Source organism: Heteronotia binoei, chromosome 1 (genome assembly GCF_032191835.1).
Source record: "Heteronotia binoei isolate CCM8104 ecotype False Entrance Well chromosome 1, APGP_CSIRO_Hbin_v1, whole genome shotgun sequence".
Classification (NCBI taxonomy): Eukaryota; Metazoa; Chordata; class Lepidosauria; order Squamata; family Gekkonidae; genus Heteronotia; species Heteronotia binoei.
In genome coordinates, this window is record NC_083223.1 from 215,519,333 (window position 1) to 215,538,362 (window position 19,030).

The following is a 19,030-nucleotide window of genomic DNA, read 5'->3' on the forward strand; positions in this document are numbered from 1 at the left end:
ATCTATTGATGGACGGCCGGGCTGGCAATGTCCCAATAAACCTGGACCGGGCGCTGCAAGCCGTGGCTGACTGGCTCAGGCTGAGCGGGCTGAAGTTGAATCCAGCGAAGACTGAGGTCCTTTGCGTGGGCCGCGGCGGACTGGGAGGGGAGATTACGCTGCCGGCTTTTGACGGTGCGCCACTGATACCAGTGGGCAAAGTCAAGAGCCTGGGAGTGCTACTGGAATCCTCCTTGTCAATGGAGGCCCAGATAGCTGCCACTGCTAGATCCGCCTTCTTTCACCTCAAGAGGGCGAGGCAGTTGGCTCCCTTCTTGGAGCGCAGCGACCTAGCAACTGTGATCCACGCAACGGTCACCTCGAGACTAGACTACTGCAATGCCCTCTACATGGGGCTGCCCTTATACCGAACACGGAAACTTCAGGTAGTCCAGAACGCGGCGGCCAGGCTGCTATTGGGACTACCACGGTGGGAACATGTGCGGCCTGGGCTGCGGGATCTGCATTGGCTGCCGGTTGTGTACCGTGTTCGCTATAAAGTGCTGGTCATTACCTTTAAAGCCCTATATGGCCGAGGACCTGCCTACCTAAGGGACCGCCTCTCCCCATATGTTCCCCAGAGAGCACTGAGATCTAGCTCGCAAAATCTCCTAATAATCCCTGGGCCAAGAGAGGCTCAATTGAAGGCAACCAGGGAGCAAGCCTTCTCCGCAATGGCCCCTCGATGGTGGAATCATCTACCAGAGATGGTACGAGCCCTGCGGGACTTGAATCAATTCCGCAAGGCTTGTAAAACATTTCTTTTCCAGCTGGCTTTCGAAACAGAACCTGGCTAAACTGATGAGATTGATGTGTAGCCATCCAGCCATCTTGTGGATACTACGACCCATAGTAATATAGCACCTTTTATCTATTTTAACTAACTTATTTATTATGTTATTGATTATTTAAAATTGTTGTTGTATTGTATTGTTTCATTGAACCATGGAATTCCATGCTTGTGAGCCGCCCTGAGCCCGCCTTTGGCTGGGGAGGGCGGGATATAAGAATAAATTTATTATTATTATTATTATTCATCTGTTGCCTTGAAAACCCCATGGGATCACCATAATCTGGCTGTGACTTGACAGCACTTTCCACCACCAAGGCCACTGGAGGCTGTAATTCTGCTGAGCACTGTAAAGCAACTAATCTATTTTCAGCTATTTTTATACAAACTAAAACCAGATTAATGTACTACAATCGTGCTTTTTGTATGGTTGCAAAAGTTCACATCTCTTTCTTTATAAAACTCACCAGACAGGGTAACTTTTCAGCTGGTTCAAACATAGTCTTAACGAAGAGAATAAGAGCCAATCCTGCTGCAGTCCGGACAGTCTGTAAGAATTCTTCTGCATAAAAGATAAACACTAGTATTATTTTGAGAACCTTAATACAGTTCTTGCTTTCTAGTCTGATGGAATACCAATACTTATACACACACCAAAATGAAATCTTGCAAGATACAACAATGCTCAAGGAAAATATGATTTAGGCACTGAACCCAATTCATGTATCTGTCATGTTGCTTGGTACTTCACCATTCCCACCCAGATCATGAACCTAAACAGTAAGGTCCTAGAATGCAGGAGGCAACAATCTTGCAAGCAAGTATTCTTCCAATACTACAAGGCAGCACTTATTGTAGAAAGATCTGCCATCAACAAATGAATGTAATATTTCTTGATAGAAAAAAAAATACTACTGTGAAAAATACCCAGGTGATTTCCCCTCCCCCTAAAGATCTCTATCCTGCTTTATTGTTTCATCTATTAATTTTAGGCACTAAGGATAAAACATCCCCATGCTTCTGACTAGAAATAATCACGAATTATCTTGCATTGTTTTTCCTTTAAAAAAAAAAGCTACCCTTTTAATCTGGTTATTAGAAGGCAATGAGTAATAGAGTAAAACAGACTAAATTTTTAAAAAGAGGTATTGCTACTACTTACCATTGATTAAAAAGCAAGTGAAACTGTGCAGTAGGCCACACATACTTTTCCAAAAAGGGGAATCTAGTTTCTTCCAAAGATTATCGTGACTATTTGCTTGCATTTTTTGTATCAACATCATTGAAACTTTAACACCCATCAACAAATCATGCATCAGTCGAGTTTGGGCAATGCGATTTCCACTGAGCCTTCTATAAAAAGACATTTTTAAAAGTAGGTAGTGTTGTTCTCCTGAAGCAAAAACATGACAGTTTGAATGCTAACAAACTTTCGCTAGCCTATTTGCCTAAAGTTGACTGTGAACGTGATGGATGGGGGAGGTAGGTGTAATTACTAGCTCAAAGGGCCTCCATTAATCTCAGTTGTGTGTACATCCCAGAAAGGATTCTTGGCCTATTTAAAACCAAACATATGGGGCAGCATCCTATACAAGACTTTAAACAATCAGGAGTATGGGAGCATAAAGACCAAAGGACTTTTTGTCTCAGAATGTCAGAGTAAGGGGACATGTGTATTTTCTCTGTTCCCACACTCTTAACCAAAGCAAAGACAATTAAAGGCATGGAAGCAGCACAGCAGCACGAGAGGCATTGATCACCGCCCTCTTTGAAGGTGCTTCTCATCTTCTTAGCCTTAAAGTATGACACTGGTTTTGCAAAATAAATTTAGATTTCCTTTATCAATGCTGTTTCTGGAAAATTATAATCAATCCAAGAGATGTCGTCTCTCTGATGTTATCAGCGTATCTGAATCAATCTTAAAACCTACTCCACATTTCAGGCAACCTTTCACCTATCTCTTCTGTCTGGGTTGGTTTGCTCCAAATAAGTCAAGTAGGAAGAATGACAGGTTGTTTACCTGTAACTGTAGATCTTCTAGTGGTCATCTGTGCATTCATACTTATGGGATAGAGCACCTGCGCCGATCCCCGAATCGGTACGTAAAAAGCCCGAGATTTTTTCGCGCTCGGCACCAACGGGCACGCGCAGGCGTTCCAGTGCGCAGGCTCGCCGGCGCCAGCGCGAGTATCCCACCAGTTCCTTCCTAACCGCTGGAAGCCCCTACTGGAGGGAGTCCGTCAGCAGTGGGGGAGGAGGGCGGGTAGTGTGAATGCACAGCTGACCACTTGAATATCTACAGTTACAGGTAAGCAACCTGTCTTCTTTGTGGTCTCTGTGCTTCACGCTCATGGGAGATTAGCAAGCTAGACATACCTGGAGGCAGGAATACGGCCAACCAGAAGAAGCAGCTTGCAGCACCATAGCTCCCAGACGAGTCCTCTGTTGAGCATGCACATCCAGCGCGTAGTGTTTCATAAAGGCATGTGGAGAGGACCAGGTGGCAGCCTTGCAAACGTCCGTCAGGGAAACGCCTTTCAGGAACGCCACCCATGTCGCCATCGCTCTTGTAGAGTGTCCGCGAATAGGCCCAGGTAACGGCTTCTTAGCCAACAAATAACACAGTTTAAAAGTCTCAGTGAGCCATTTCGAAAGCTGCTGAGATGAGATCTTGGAACCTAACTAAGGAGCAGCATAAGAAACAAAAAGCTGCTGGTCCTTATGAAAACTCTTGGAGTGACTTAAATAAAACAATAAAGCACGCTTCACATCTAGAGCATGCAGCCTACGTTCCTCATCCGAGGAAGGAGTAGGATGAAAAGTGGGCAACCAAACTTCTAAGTTGAGGTGGAACTGAGAGACCACCTTGGGGAGAAAAGAAACATCAGGAGCTAACGACACTCCAGACTCCTGAAAACCTAGATATGGGTAGTCACAACGCATTGCCGTGAGCTCCCCTGCACGGCGTGCTGATGTGATGGCTACCAAGATAGAAGCTGTAATGAACATGTGGCCATCAGCTCAAAAGGACGTCGAGTCAGCCTGTCCAACACTAAAGTAAAATCCCACAACTGTGGGGGTGATCTCGATGGAAGATGAAGCCTAAGCAAACCCTTCAAAAACCTCTTAGAACGAGGGTGTGCAAAAACAGAGTGCCCCTCAACCGGTTCATGGAACACAGAAATTGCTGCCAAATAAACCTTGATGGAAGAAAAAACAAGGCCAGCATCCACCAGAGATAACAAAAACTCAAAAATTACCGACAATCCCACCCTATGGGGGGAGACTGAGGGATCAACTAGGAACTGCAGAAACCTCTGCCACTTCCTATCATAGGAAGCGTGGATAGAAAGTTTCCTGCTGTTCAAGAAAACATGATGGACTCTGCTAGAGAACTCACAGGGTCGATGAACCATGCTGTCAGCTTCAGGTGGGGCACGTTGTGATGGAGAACATGACCGTCCTGAGCTGACAGAAGATCCGGTTCCACCGGAAACTGGTAGAAGACCGCCCTCGCCAGTTGAAGCAGGATCGGGAACCAGTTCTGGCGAGGCCACCAGAAAGTCACCAGGATACAGCATGGCCTCTCTCTCGCGATCTTGTTGACCATCCTCGTCAGTAGTGGGAACATATAAAGGAACCGACCTTCCCATGGGAACAGCAGACCATCTCCCAACGAATCTGGATCTGAGCTCCCTCTGGAGCAAAACAGAGGACACTTCCGGTTTTTGACTGTGGCAAAGACATCCATCTGAGGATACCCCCAGAGCTGAAACACAGGTCAGAGGAAGCGATACTGTAACTCCCATTCGTGCGGGGAAGCTGAACCCCTACTGAGGGAGTCTGCTTGCAGGTTGAGCACCCCTGGAAGATGCGTTGCCTTCACAAAGATGTCATGGTCCAGGCACTCCGACCACAGATCCAGCGCACATAACCATCAAGAGACTGTCCCTCCCTGCCTGTTGATGTAACACAGGACAGTGGTATTGTCCGTTAGCAGAGCAACAATCTTCCCCGCCACCATGGGGCAGAAAGACCGAAGAGCAAAATGAACTGCCAGCAGTTCCGATAATTTATGTGGCAATGCGTCAATTTCAAAGGCCAAGGACCCCCTACACACAGATCGTCCATGTGGGCCCCCCAACCCCACAGCGACGCATCGGTTGTGTTAGTCACAGTTGGTGAAGGTAGATGGAAGGGAGCTCCCTGACAAATGTTGCCCTTTGACTTCCACCATTGCAGCGTTTGCAGTGTCACAGGTGGAATTACAAACCTCTTTTGAGGTGAGTCCCGCAACGGGCGAAACTGATGAAGAAACCAAAGCTGTAGGTCCCTCATCCTCAGCTTCGCAAAGGGTAGCACACTTGTAGTCGCCGCCATCAGCCCCAGCTGCTGCGCCGTACCCCACGTTCGACTCTGTAGAAGTTCAACAAGGTTGATAATGTCCATCGCTCTCTGCTGAGGCAGAAACGCACAATGCAGGTTCGTATCCAACAAAGCCCCTATGAACTGAACTATCCTTGATGGAGTAAGATGTGATTTCTCCAAATTGACCTGCAGACCCAAGGTGTCGAGAAGACAAAGAGTGACGGCAATGTGGGATGACAAACCCTCTTTCAACTCCGCCACAAGGAGCCAGTCGTCGATGTATGGAAAGACGACTATCCCTTGAAGCCGGAGATGTGCAGCCACAACGCTCATCATCTTCGTGAACACCCGAGGTGCAGTGGACAGCCCAAACGGAAGGGCTTTGAACTGGAAGTGCTGAGAACCTACTGCAAACCGAAGGAAACGTCTGAACGCAGGATGGATGCTGACGTGGAAGTATGCATCCTTGAGGTCCAGTGTTGCCATCCAATCCCCTTGGTTGATAAGGGGCAGAATTGTTTGCAGAGTGGACATTCTGAACTTCTTGTACAAAATGAATTTGTTCAGATTCCGAAGATCCATGATTGGTCTTAGACCCCCGTCCCACTTGGGAACCAGGAAGTAATGAGAGTAGAAACCTCCCGTCCTGGCCTCCGTCGGGACTCTCTCTATGGCTTGTTTCTGTAAGAGGTTGCTCACCTCCACCAGCAGAGGTGGGGAAGGGGGAGTGGTAATTACCACGGATTGGTTCAGAATCTGAGCAAAGTCTATTTTGTAGCCTTCTGCTACGATGGAAAGCGCCCACCTGTCCATAGTGACGGACTCCCAGGCCGACAGGAATCGGCGGAGGCGGATAGACGAAGTGGAAGAGGGGACGGTGACACGTGCTACCCGAAAGCCAAAGGCCCTGCTTTTGAGGGCGAGTGCCCTTGGACTTGGCGGTGTTCTGTGAAACATAACGGTTTCTGTTGTTCCCCCTGTATGGGGACCTACTCTCAGGTTGAGCAGAGCGAGGTCTCCACTGTTGTTCCGGGGAGAACTTTTGATACGGCTTCTTCGCCCAAGGCTTGTGCCACTGTTTCTGTTTCGCAGCTCTGGAAGATGCCAGTACGCCCAGGTTCCTGGAAGTTTTTATACTTTTGTCCATTTCCTGGAGTGCATTGTTGGTGGTGGCGCTGAAGAGGCCTTCGCCCTCGAAGGGCAAATCCTCGAAAAAGGCCCTGGTGTCCTGCTGGAGAACCGTAGATTTGAGCCAGGAGTGGCAGCGGAGGCAGACAGCAGAAGTGATGGTCCTTGCTGAGACGTCGACCATGTGCTTTGCTGCGGCCAGTTGTTGTTTGGCTACAGCAAAGCCTTCCTTCTGCAACTTCTTTGCAGCCGACCTCTTCTCCTCAATCAGGGAAGACAAAAATGGGGTTAGTTGTTCCCATACTGAGTATTGGTATCTAGCCATGCATGCAGCATAGTTAGATACTTTACTCCCAGCGTCCTAGCAGAATAGAACTTCCTCCTGACATTATCCAACTTCTTCTCTTCCTTGTCTGGGGGAGAGGAGTGCGTCTTGCGGGCCTTGGATGAGGAGGAAACAACTACCGAATTTGGCTTCGGGTGTGTAAAGAGGAACTCAGCCCCAGACTCCTGGACACGGTACATATGGTCCAACCTCCTTGATGACACTGGTGTAGAAGCCTTCGCCCAGGGCTCCTTCACCACCTGTAGGATGACCATCACCGGCAGGGCAACCACTGTAGACGTATCCCGTTGCATAATGTCGAACACGTTATCGTCTACAACGGGTTGTGCTGTGACACAGGAAGTGAGGAGAGTGCCATCCTCTTCACCAGGTCCCCATACGACTTCAGATCCTCTGACGGTGAGATGGGAAGATTTTCAGCCATATGAGACACCAGGGAAGGCTCCAAAGCCCAGTCTGGATTGTCGGTACCGACCTCGGAGTCCTACGATGAAGACTCTCTGTGCAGAGATTGTTCTGAAAGCAACGGATTAGACTCTGATGGGCGACCAGATCCTCCACCACTATGCTGCGTCTGTCAGGCAGGACAGCGATCAATGCCGAAGGACGCTGTCTAGAATGTTGAGACAGCCTGGACATGTGGGATGCCTCGGATTGTTGGTCCCAGTCACCGAACTCGCGAGGACGGTACCATTGGTACGGTGGGTAAGGATAAGGGTAAGGAGGCCACTGGCACTGCTCCCATGATGGAAGCTGTGGGAAGCGACGAACCATTGAAGTCAGCTCCAGCTCTCTCCAGCCTCTCGTCTGATCCATCGGTGCCGACACCTCTACCTCCGAGTCTGAGTCGTTCTCACTGCGACGCCTGGACCCTGAAGAGTGGGAGCACTGAGTCAGGTTGATCTCGTGCTCCGATGCCGATAGGCGCAGCTGCAAAGCACTGCTTCTGGACACCGAAGGGCTATGACGCGGGGACGCCAAGATCTTCCTCAGTGGACCTGTCGATGTCGAAGCATCATGCAAAGGTGAAGGGGTGCAGGATGGTCTCTTCTTCCGCTTCTCCTTCGATTTCACCTTCTTCGGCGCAGATGATCGGGTCCCTGAATCATCCCGACGCCTCTTAGCCGGGGTGTCCACTGACCCTTCAGAAGGCCGTTTTGTGGAACGCCCGCACTCGACCAGCATCTCAGTCTTGATCAGCGAAGTCTCAGCCGATGTGACCGTCGGGGCCGCAGCCTCACCCATCAGTACCGACGGGCCCGATGCCATCTTATGAGGACGAAGTGCCGACTCGACCAAAGCCGCCGAAAGCCTCGCCGCTGGATTCTTGCGAGTTTGTTTTGAGAAGCTCAGACAGTGAGCGCAAGAATCAACTCGATGTCCCTCGCCCAGACAGAGGAAGCAGAGGGAATGGCCGTTGGGGGGGGCAATATTCTTCCCACAGGAACGGCACCTCTTAAAAAAAACCACTTTCCATAGACGCCCAGGAAAAAACCCCACCCAGGAAAGTTTCTGAGGGGGGGAAACGGGGGAAAACCGAGCCCCGAAGGGCAAGTCCAACAAACTTTTTTTTTTTTAACCAACACAAACTAACTATCTAACAATTAACTAACTAACTACACTAAGGAAAATAACAAACGGGCTATATACTAAGGCAAAAAAGCAATCCAAGATTACTTTACCGACCAAGGACATGAAAGAAGAACCTCTCAGCGCAGCGGTCAGAAAGGAACTGGCAGGATCTTCATGCTGGCGCCGGCGAGCATGCCCAGTGGGACACCTGCACATGCCCGTTGGTGCCGAACGCGAAAAAATCCCGGGCTTTTTAGGTACCGATTTGGGGATCGGCGCAAGCGCTCTATCCCATGAGTGTGAAGCACAGAGACCGCGAAGATCTTTATGTTACTGAGAGCTTAAAATAATATATATACACAGTAGGATCAGATAAACTAATTGTTTTTACTTGATTTCTGTAGTACAATTACCTACAATCCCCATTTTCCTTGCTGATTATTTCTAATCTGTATCTTATGTTCAGGTGTGCATGCACACAAAAGCTACACCTTCAATAAAACTTCATTGGTCTTAAAGGTGCCACTGGACTCAAATCTTTTTCTGTTAGTTTGTACCTTGCTGATTTAAGTGTTCTGTTTTCTCCCCACTCTTATTGTTGTGGAAATTGCTGAATCAAAAACCAGAGACATGTACAGAAACAATTCCTATTTAGCCCCAGATCTTGTGCATGAACTACATACATATAGGGGACACTGCAACATATAAGGCTCCATACAGAGACAGAAAGATAGAAGGCAAAAGAAGAAGAAGACGGCAAAAGATGAGATGGCTGGACAGTGTTTCTGAAGGGGGACTTCTGAATAATTAACGAATACCCCTATAATAATGAATAAAAGCATACTTCTTCCTTTAAAATTAAGATGTTTGAAGCAACTGTCTGTTAGAGGCCAGATAGACTCAGTGGGTGCAGATTCAAGGTTGTAAAGTAGATAACAAAGAGGCCTCAGAGAAGCTTCTTGCAAGAGCTGATAACGAATGGAGACAGGACATATGGAAAAATACTAGAAGTTACAGGAAGGTGGGGCATGTTGAGTTAGATAAGCTTGGGGGCCTGCCTGCTTGTTTTGGGTGTGAATAAAAATGGTCTGAATGAAAATAATTTTAACTTAGTCAGTTTGGAGGCTTATGGCCGGTTAAGTTCTGCTTTGGTGCCAAAGTAAACTCGTTTTCAACACAGTAAGAGTGCGGACCTTGTTATTTCTCTGCTTTGTTACTGATGTAACAAACACGAATTTGAGCAGACTTCGGAGGATGGTGGAAGACAGGAGGGCCTGGCATGACTTTGTCCATGGGGTCGCAAAGAGTCGGACTTGACTGTGCGACTGAACAACAAACAACAAACAGAGACAGATCTGGGTAATGGGGAGGGGAGTAGAAAAAAATGTGACACATGGGATGCTCTCTTATTTTCTCTTATTTTCTCCATAGCTTGCCAGAGAAATAAAATCACTGAACTAATCAGTGATGTTTCACCTGAAGAAGGGCCTGAAGCTTCTTCAGCCTGTGCAATTTTTTTATTAGGAACATACAATTTATTTTATTTATTTATATTATTTTATCAAATTTATATCCCACCCTCCCCTAACGGAGAAGGAAAAGAATCAGGGAGGAAGACAATTTCCACTGCTAATTAATGTAAACTGTGCTTTAACAGCTGGGCAGGAAGCCAAAGGAAGCAGATGACAGAAATTATACAGCTCCAGCAGTGTCTTAGTTTATTTATTTATTGAAATGTTATTTTAGTAAGCCCCTGTGAGTTGGGGAAAAAAGTGGAATAAAAATTCAGACACCTAATGAATGCAATCTCTTTAAAAGATGCATACAAATGGTGGTGGGAGGTTCTGTGAAGTCACAGCCAGCTTATGGTGACCTCATAGAGGTTTCAAGGCAAAAGACATTCAGAGATGGTTTGCCTTTGAGTAGTGACTCTCGACTTCCTTGGAGACATCCCACCCAAATTATTAACCAGGGTCGCTCATGCTTAGCTTCCAGGACCTGATGAGATCCAGCTAGCTTGGGCCATGTAGATCAGGGCATATATACAGATAACACATGTAAAAATATATGTAGCCTAGGGGTCTTCCAGATAATTACTAGAGACCATGTTAGATACAGTTAAAATACTAGCAGCAAAGAACTAGCACACTAATAATATGTCTTCTGCTGAAGGGTTAGAAGCAGAAAAGTTGGCATGTCATGCTAATGGATAAGCTTATGAAGTTAATACAAGCATGCTTTCTTACAAAAAAAATCAGACATTTTTGAAAAAATGGCAACCATTTGTGGAGTTTTTTTGGAATAGGAAAAATTCCACAGAAGGGATGTATACAAATAATGAAATGTTTAAAATATTGCAATTATTAAGCATTCTTTCAGAACAAATTTAGCTTTTTCTTTTCTGTATCTGTTTTGACAGCTTTTTTATATTTTCTGAATATAACTGATCACAATAAAAGTCTTCATGTGGATATATCATGTTTACCATTCAAAGGTGAACAGATTGCTAAGTGTTAGATATCTATATCTAACTTCCAAACAAGTGGGCACCCAAATAAGTGACATAAAGTCTTCTATGTGCAAATAATGACCTGTCAGTTGAAAAAGTGCACTTGGGCCTATAAACAGAAATTACTTATGGTTAAAATACAAGTTCTCTTTCATCAGTGAATGTATTCTCCATATTTTTAAACAATCTAAGCAACAGACAATATCTATAACTGAATTCAAGAAACACATACATGAGTAACAGATATGGCCCAATCCTTCTTTGGAAACTCCTAAGCAATAGATGAGATACTTCTCAAAATAATACTTTGTATACCCTTACTATACATTTTTCAGCTAGATCCAGGTAGGCAGCTGGGTTGGTCTGAAGCAACAGAACAAAGCAAGAGCTCAGTAGTACCTTTAAGACCAACAAAGTTTTATTTAGACTGTAAGCTTTCATATGCATGCATACTTCATCAGACAACAGAATGGGGTACATTGAGCAGAGCTACATATAGCTGGTGGGCAGTCGTAGCTCTGCTCACTGTACCCCATTCCATTGTCTGATGAAGTATGCATATATATGAAAGCTTACAGTCTGAATAAAACTTCATTGGTCTTAAAAGTGACTCCTACTTTGTTCTATACACTTTTTACATTCTCCCCTCTCTTTAAACTGAGTAAAGATACTCACCTATTTTCATCCTCTATTTCAAGTAATGACTTTTGTAGAAACTGAAGAGCTAGGAAATTATGGTCACAGAGAAAATAAGCTATTAAACTGCCTCAATGCAAAAATAATGTAACAGCAGAAAAATCATATAATATAAATGTAATTAAAATGTCATGTCAGAATGATAATTCATTTTCGAATTAGATACAATTGCAGCTCAGGAGAAATGAGAGATTCCCTATCGCAATTCTTTCTTCTTTACATATGAATATCCCTAATTTCAGCCACCAACAGTGGCAAAAACTTTGTAAGTCTTATGTTTTTATGGCTCCAAGCATCAAAATTAGGACCCAGTTATTCAAAACTATCACTAGGTGGTATATTACTCCAAACAAACTTTCTCATGTACAACATAACTCCTCGACTTTGTTGGAAAGGCTGCAACTCGATAGGAACTCAACTTCATTGCTCGTGGCAGTGCCCAATTGTCAAAACCTTCTGGAAATTATTTCAAAGCACAATTTTTCAAATACTACAAATCCGAATTCCCTTAAAATTTGAAAATCTTGTCATGAAACTCTGGACATTTCAAATCACAAAATACCACAATTACGAGCTATTAGAAAAGTTCTGTGCAGCTGCACGTTTAGAAATAGCATCTAAATGGAAATCTTTGAAACCCTTATGCATCTCGAACTGGCATATAAAGGTACAGGAACTCTGTGTGGATAAAATTACAGACTCAAACACCAAAACTCAGATGTATATGACTCAAAATTTTTGAGTTTGGCTCCCTTATTTAGATTACCTTGCCTTGTATGACCAATACTCTTATCAACTAGAAGCAATCAATGCTATTTACTAAGTGAATAGATATAGAGAGATTAGTGTTTCTTACTTCAATGTTTAAGGATAACTTTTGTATATACATTGTTGGTTACCCATCCCAGCTATGTCAAGTTTTCTGTTTATTATTGTTTTCTCTTAATATTTTATGTATTTCTGACTTCCGGGGTTGGATCATGGAGAATTGAGTTGCTCCTCAAAAGAGGAGCGGACAGGAGCCTCTGTTCTGGGCAGAGAAGGCGATCCCAATGCCTGCTGCCTACTTTTATCAGTGAGGGAAAAGGCCAAGACATGCTTAGGAGAATTCTGATGGGATTTACTTGGCTGACGAGGAGTCCCAGTGGAGTTCCTTTTAGGCTTTGAAGAGTCCCCGGTGAAGAATTGCATTCCAGCGTCTACAGAGGGTCTCCGGGGTCATTAAACTGACTTAAATTCATCAAGATTCAATCCTTCTTTGGACTATACTAATATCTAAACATTTATGTTTGAAAAGGACGGTGTTAAGGAGGATATATTTGGCTGCAAGGTAAGAAGATCTTTATCATTCCGCGACTAAAATTAATTCTACAAGAGACAAGGATTAAAACTTAACTACAATATTCTAAAGTTGTAAAGAAGAGAAGGTTGTAATTTTGGGACTTTTGGAATTTCAGAAGCAAAGTTAAAGCACAAAAAACAATTATTGTTTGGAATACTTGCAGTTTCTGCAAAAAAAAACCCATCGTCACTGAGCTGCTGAATTGGAGGACGTCACAGGAAGTGGCGTCATACAAGTATCGTGAGATCTCTCAACCATCGAGAACGTGACTTCGTGTCAAGAAAAGCAGGAAGGAGCCATTAGAAGAAGGGAATTTTTCCAACCTCCTGGCCTTCTCTAGGACTTGGAAACCATAGTGAAATTGCAGTGGCCATTAAAGGAAGGTCAAAAAATTTTAAAATTCAAGAAAAAAGAATGAGACTTTAAACATTAATGGAGCCGGCAGATATTATGATTACAGAGTGAAACATATTGGATTATAATATCGGAACCAATTTTGGTGGTCTTTTGGCGAAAAAGGAAAAAACTTTCAAAAGGGTCTGAAAAATCGCAGACGCCATTTTGTGCATTTTTAAAACTTTAAAAAATAATATCTCGAGTAAGGAAGCCCTGAGAACGGCAATTTTGGGCTTATTGAAAAGGGCATTTCCTAATCTACAAGATCTTATGGTTTAATTTGAATTTGGTGAGATCAACTTAAGAGCCTATTTTGGTAATGTCTGATCATAAGCCAGCACCAAAACAGACACATGCAAGGACTAGTTCACTTGAGGAAGGTATGCCTAAAATACAAGACCAATTGGATGCTATGGAGGTAAGATTGGTTAAAGTGATGAAAGATCTAATAATGGACAATAAGAAGCAACTAATTAAAGAACTAAAAAAAAATACTGAAACAAGTGCAGAAGTGGTGAAGACAGAAATCAAAAAAGAAATTGAGGATCTCAGAAAGGATTCACAAGCAAGACTAAATAAAGTGCATGTGGTTGAAAATAAGGTGAAGGATCAAGATTCCATGATTAATAAATTGCAGGAGAAAGTAGTTCTGCAAGACTGTAAGTTAATGGAAAACCAGATACGTTTGAGAGGAGTACCTGAGAATGAAGGATTTGACTTAAAGACATACATAATAAGAATTATTGCTGAGTTTTTGGAGATAGAACCTGATGAATCTAGTCATCTTTATGGTTATATATACAGGGTCAATTCATTATATGCCAAGAAAAACAAACTACCAAGAGATGTAGTAATAAAATTTATTTCAAGAGACATGGTGGGAAAGATCTTAAGAAAACAATTTGAAAACACATTGGAAATTGATGGAAGCAGAGTAAGAATCATGGAAGAGCTGCCGAGAAAGGTTATAAACGACAGAAGATTGTACAAAAAACGAACTGACAAGCTGAGGGATAATGAAGTGAGATACAGATGGATACTGCCTGAAGGCCTAAGTTTTGAACATGGTGGAAGGAGGATTACAATTACAACAACAAAACAAAATTTTATTTGTATCCCGCCCTCCCTGCCGGAGCAGGCTCAGGGCGGCTAACAGCATGTACAGGAACTGAGATTTTTTGAAAAAAATGAGGGATTTGGGGATGGCGTTGCAGTTGCAGGGTTTTCTGGATGACACTTCCATCCTAGACCCTTGCCAGTCCGGCTTTTGCCCAGGTCATGGGACGGAGACAGTGCTGGTCACCTTAGTAGATGACCTCCAGCGGCATCTGGACCGAGGCGGCGTGGCGGTGCTGATATTATTAGATCTGTCAGCCGCATTTGATACGGTCGACCATCGGCTACTGACCCGCCGCCTCGCCGATATAGGGGTTAGGGGGCTAGCCCTACAATGGCTTTCCTCCTTCCTCAAGCGACAGGGACAAAGGGTGGCAATCGGGGGTGAGCTGTCCCAGAAGTACGCACTAGATTGTGGAGTGCCGCAGGGAGCAGTTCTCTCCCCGATGCTATTTAACATCTATATGCGTCCCCTTGCCCGGCTTGCCCGGAGATATGGGCTTGGGTGTCACCAATATGCAGATGACACCCAGCTCTATCTGCTAATGGATGGCCAGCCTGACTACATTCCAGGGAATTTGGACCTGGCGTTGCAGGCCGTGGCAACTTGGCTTAGGCTGAGTGGGCTGAAGCTGAACCCGACGAAGACAGAGGTCCTTTGCATGGGTCGCGGCGCCCTAGGGAGGGAAATACCCCTCCCCGTCAAGAGCTTGGGAGTCCTACTGGAGTCTTCATTATCAATGGAGGCCCAGAAAGCAGCCACTGCCAAGTCAGCGTTTTCCAACTTGAGGCGGGCAAGGCAGTTGGCTCCCTTCCTGGGAGTTGACTGATGTTGAGTGACTTGTTATCATGATCCTACGAATAGAATTTAGTACCTGAAAAAATTTGTATTGTATTTGGTTAAATGGAATGTTTTTAAAAATTAATGTGATTTTAAACCTTTGTATAACTATATGAATATGTTGTTAGCCGCCCTAAGCCCGCCTCGGCGGGGAGGGCGGGATATAAATAAAATTTTATTATTACTATTATTATTATACAGAATAAAAGAAAAATCATTATGGATTACAAATTAATCTCTTGGTACGTAAATGGACTAAATTCACCGCAAAAAAAGAAAGACTACATTTTATTGGATCAAGAAACAAAAATGTAGTATAATTTGTTTACAAGTACATATTAAACAATTGGATTATAAATTCTTATGGAATAAACAATTGGGTAAGGAATTTTTTTCCTTGGCTAAGGAGAAGAAAAGGGGAGAGATTTTTTATGTTAAACAGGAACTGAATCCAAAATTGATTTTTAAGGACAATGAAGGAAGATATCTAACTGTGGAAATGACGATGAATGATAAAAGGACATAGTTGTTGGGATTGTATGCCCCAAATGGGGCGAAAGACTCCTTCTTTAAAGACATTGTGCAACAATTAGACCAAGTGACTTATTAGAACATAAGAGAAGCCATGTTGGATCAGGCCAATGGGCCCATCCAGTCCAACACTCTGTATCACACAGTGGCCAATAATTTATATCTATACACACACACACACACACTATGGCTAATAGCCACTGATGGACCTCTGCTCCATATTTTTATCTAACCCCCTCTTGAAGCTGGCTATGCCTGTAGCCGCCACCACCTCCTGTGGCAGTGAATTCCACATGTTAATCACCCTTTGGGTGAAGAAGTACTTTCTTTTATCCGTTCTAACCCGACTGCTCAGCAATTTCATCGAATGCCCACAAGTTCTTGTATTGTGAGAAAGGGAGAAAAGTACTTCTTTCTCTACTTTCTCCAACCCATGCATTATCGTGTAAACCTCTATCATGTCACCCCGCAGTTGACGTTTCTCCAAGCTAAAGAGCCCCAAGCGTTTTAACCTTTCTTCATAGGGAAAGTGTTCCAAGCCTGTAATCATTCTAGTTGCTCTTTTCTGCACTTTTTCCAATGCTATAATATCCTTTTTGAGGTGCATTGACCAGAACTGCACACAGTACTCCAAATGAGACTGCACCATCGATTTATACAGGGGCATTATGATACTGGCTGATTTGTTTTCAATTCCCTTCCTAATAATACCCAGCATGGCGTTGGCCTTTTTTATTGCAATTGCACACTGTCTTGACATTTTCAGTGAGTTATCTACCACAACCCCAAGATCTCTCTCTTGGTCAGTCTCTGCCAGTTCACACCCCATCAACTTGTATTTCCAGCTGGGATTCTTGGCCCCAATGTGCATTACTTTGCACTTGGCCACAATGAACCTCATCTGCCACGTTGACGCCCACTCACCCAGCCTCAACAGAACCCTTTGGTTCTTACCACCCTGAACAATTTAGTGTCATCTGCAAACTTGGCCACTTCACTGCTTACTCTCAACTCCAAATCATTTATGAACAAGTTAAAGAGCATGGGACCCAGTACTGAGCCCTGCAGCACCCCACTGCTTACTGTCCTCCACTGCGAAGACTGTCCATTTATACTCACTCTCTGCTTCCTATTAATTAGCCAGTTTTTGATTCACAAGAGGACCTGTCCTTTTATTCCATGACTCTCGAGCTTACTAAGGAGTCTTTGATGAGGAACTTTATCAAAAGCTTATGAACAAATAACAAATAGACTTATGAACAAATAATGATAATGGGAGACTTCAATGGAACAATTATTAATGATTTGGACAGATCAGGGAAAACAAATTAGGAGGTGAAATTACCAAAGTCATTTTTTGATTTAGTAAAACAAGAAAGTCTGGAAGATATATGGAGGAAATTTAATCCTAAGGTGCGTGACTACACATTTTATTCAGCAAGGCATAACTCTTTCTCAAGAATTGATATGCTATGGACTACAAAAGATCTTCGACTTATGACGAAAAAAATAGAGATTCTTCCTAAAGTTGCGGCTGATCACAATCCATTGATGTGGTCAGCAGAAAGTGTGAAAAAGACTAGGAGATGGAGAATAAATGAAGATTTGCCACAGAAAACTGAGATAGTGGTGTCTCTAGAAAAGGAAACTAAAGCTTTCTTCCAAATAAATGAAAAGGAGGACATTCAATTTCAAACTGTATGGGACGCGTACAAAGCAGTAATGAGAGGAATTTTAATTACAATGAATAATAAAGATAAGAGAGCTAAAGATAAACAAATGCTGGACATTCAAAAAGAGATTGGAAAAAAAGAAAAAGAACTAAAAAAAGACCTGGAAAAAAGAAAATAAGGGAAATTACAATATTGCAGAATCAACAGAGTCATTTGTTAAATAAAGAGGTAGAATGGAATCTTAAGAGACTGCAACAGAAATCTTTTGAAGGAGCAAATAAGCCTGGAAAATACCTGGCTTGGCAAATGAAAAAAAAAAGGGGGAAATAAATTTGTGAACAAAATTATATCGAGAGGTAAAGAAATTGTTGATCAAGCAGGAATTAAAAGGGAATTTTACAAATATTTTGCTAAATTATTTCAAGCTCCAAAGGTGGAGGAAAGAAAAATAGATGCATATTTACAGAAAATCCAAGTAAATCCCTTAACAGAAAACATGGAAAAGGTATTAAATGAACCAACTGAAAAAACTGAAGTTGAAGCAGCCATAAATTCAATGAAAATGGGAAAGGCACCAGGTCCAGATAGTTTTACAGCAAAATTTTACCAAGTCCTCGCAGAGATGTTAGTACCGAAACTTCAGAAGCTGACGAATATTATAAGGATTGACGGGACAATATCAAATTTATGGAAGGAAGCAACAATTTTGTTGATACCAAAAGAAGATAGAGATACCACTAATGTAAAAAATTACAGACCAATTTCATTACTTAACAATGACTACAAAATATATGCTAGGATTTTTTGCAGATGCAGAGAAGGCCTTTGACAATGTGAATTGGGATTTTATGTTTGCAGTGATGGAGAAACTGGGACTAGGAGAACATTTTATAAGAATAGCTAAGGCGATATACACTGCGCAACAAGCAAGACTCTGTATAAATGCAGATTTGACGGAGAAAATAATAATTGGTAAAGGAACAAGGCAAGGCTGCCCTCTATTTCCACTGACATTTATAATGACATTAGAGATTTTGCTTAGGCAAATACAAGATGATAAAGAAATAGAAGGATTGAAATTGAAAGGTTTTACTTATAAATACAGAGCGTTTGCTGATGTAATGTTTATCAATGAAAATCCCTTATATGTGACACCATTGCTGCTTCGTAAAATACAAGAGTATGGAGAATTGGAAGGCTTTTATATAAATAAAGAAAAATTGAAAATTTTGTGTAAATATATGACAAAGAGCCAACAGGAAGAACTGCAAAGCACAACAGAGTGTGAGTTCATCTCAAAAGTAAAATATTTAGATTTGGAAGTTACCATGAAAAATATAGATTTGTATAAAAATAATTATGAAAAGCTTTGGCGGAAAATTGATGAAGATTTGATAAAATGGAATAAATTGAACTTGTTTATGCTGGGCAGAATTGCTGCAATTAAAATGAATGTCCTACCAAGAATTACGTTCCTATTTCAAACAATTCCAATTGTGAAGGACAATAAACAATTAAGTAAATGGCAAAGAAAAGTTTCAGAATTTGTATGGGCTGGAAGAAAACCAAGGATCAAAATGAAAATCTTAACCGATGCAAAAGAAAGAGGAGGTTTCCAGTTACCGGATCTAAAATTGTATCATGATCCATACCAAAATTGTGTTTGGTATGGATTAAAGAATG

General features: G+C 42.9%; 1 protein-coding gene across 3 annotated transcripts in view; it reads right to left on the reverse strand.

The window, feature by feature from the left end:
• Nucleotides 1-19,030, reverse strand: part of THADA (THADA armadillo repeat containing) — a 313,338-nt gene that overhangs the window by 284,231 nt on the left and 10,077 nt on the right. For all 3 annotated transcript variants that reach the window (XM_060247508.1, XM_060247518.1, XM_060247527.1), the window contains exons 7-9: nt 11,428-11,476; nt 1,992-2,182; nt 1,297-1,391 (exon numbers count right to left, since the gene is read on the reverse strand). In XM_060247508.1, the coding sequence (XP_060103491.1) occupies nt 1,297-1,391; nt 1,992-2,182; nt 11,428-11,476 (335 nt within the window). The remainder of the gene's footprint in view (nt 1-1,296; nt 1,392-1,991; nt 2,183-11,427; nt 11,477-19,030) is intronic.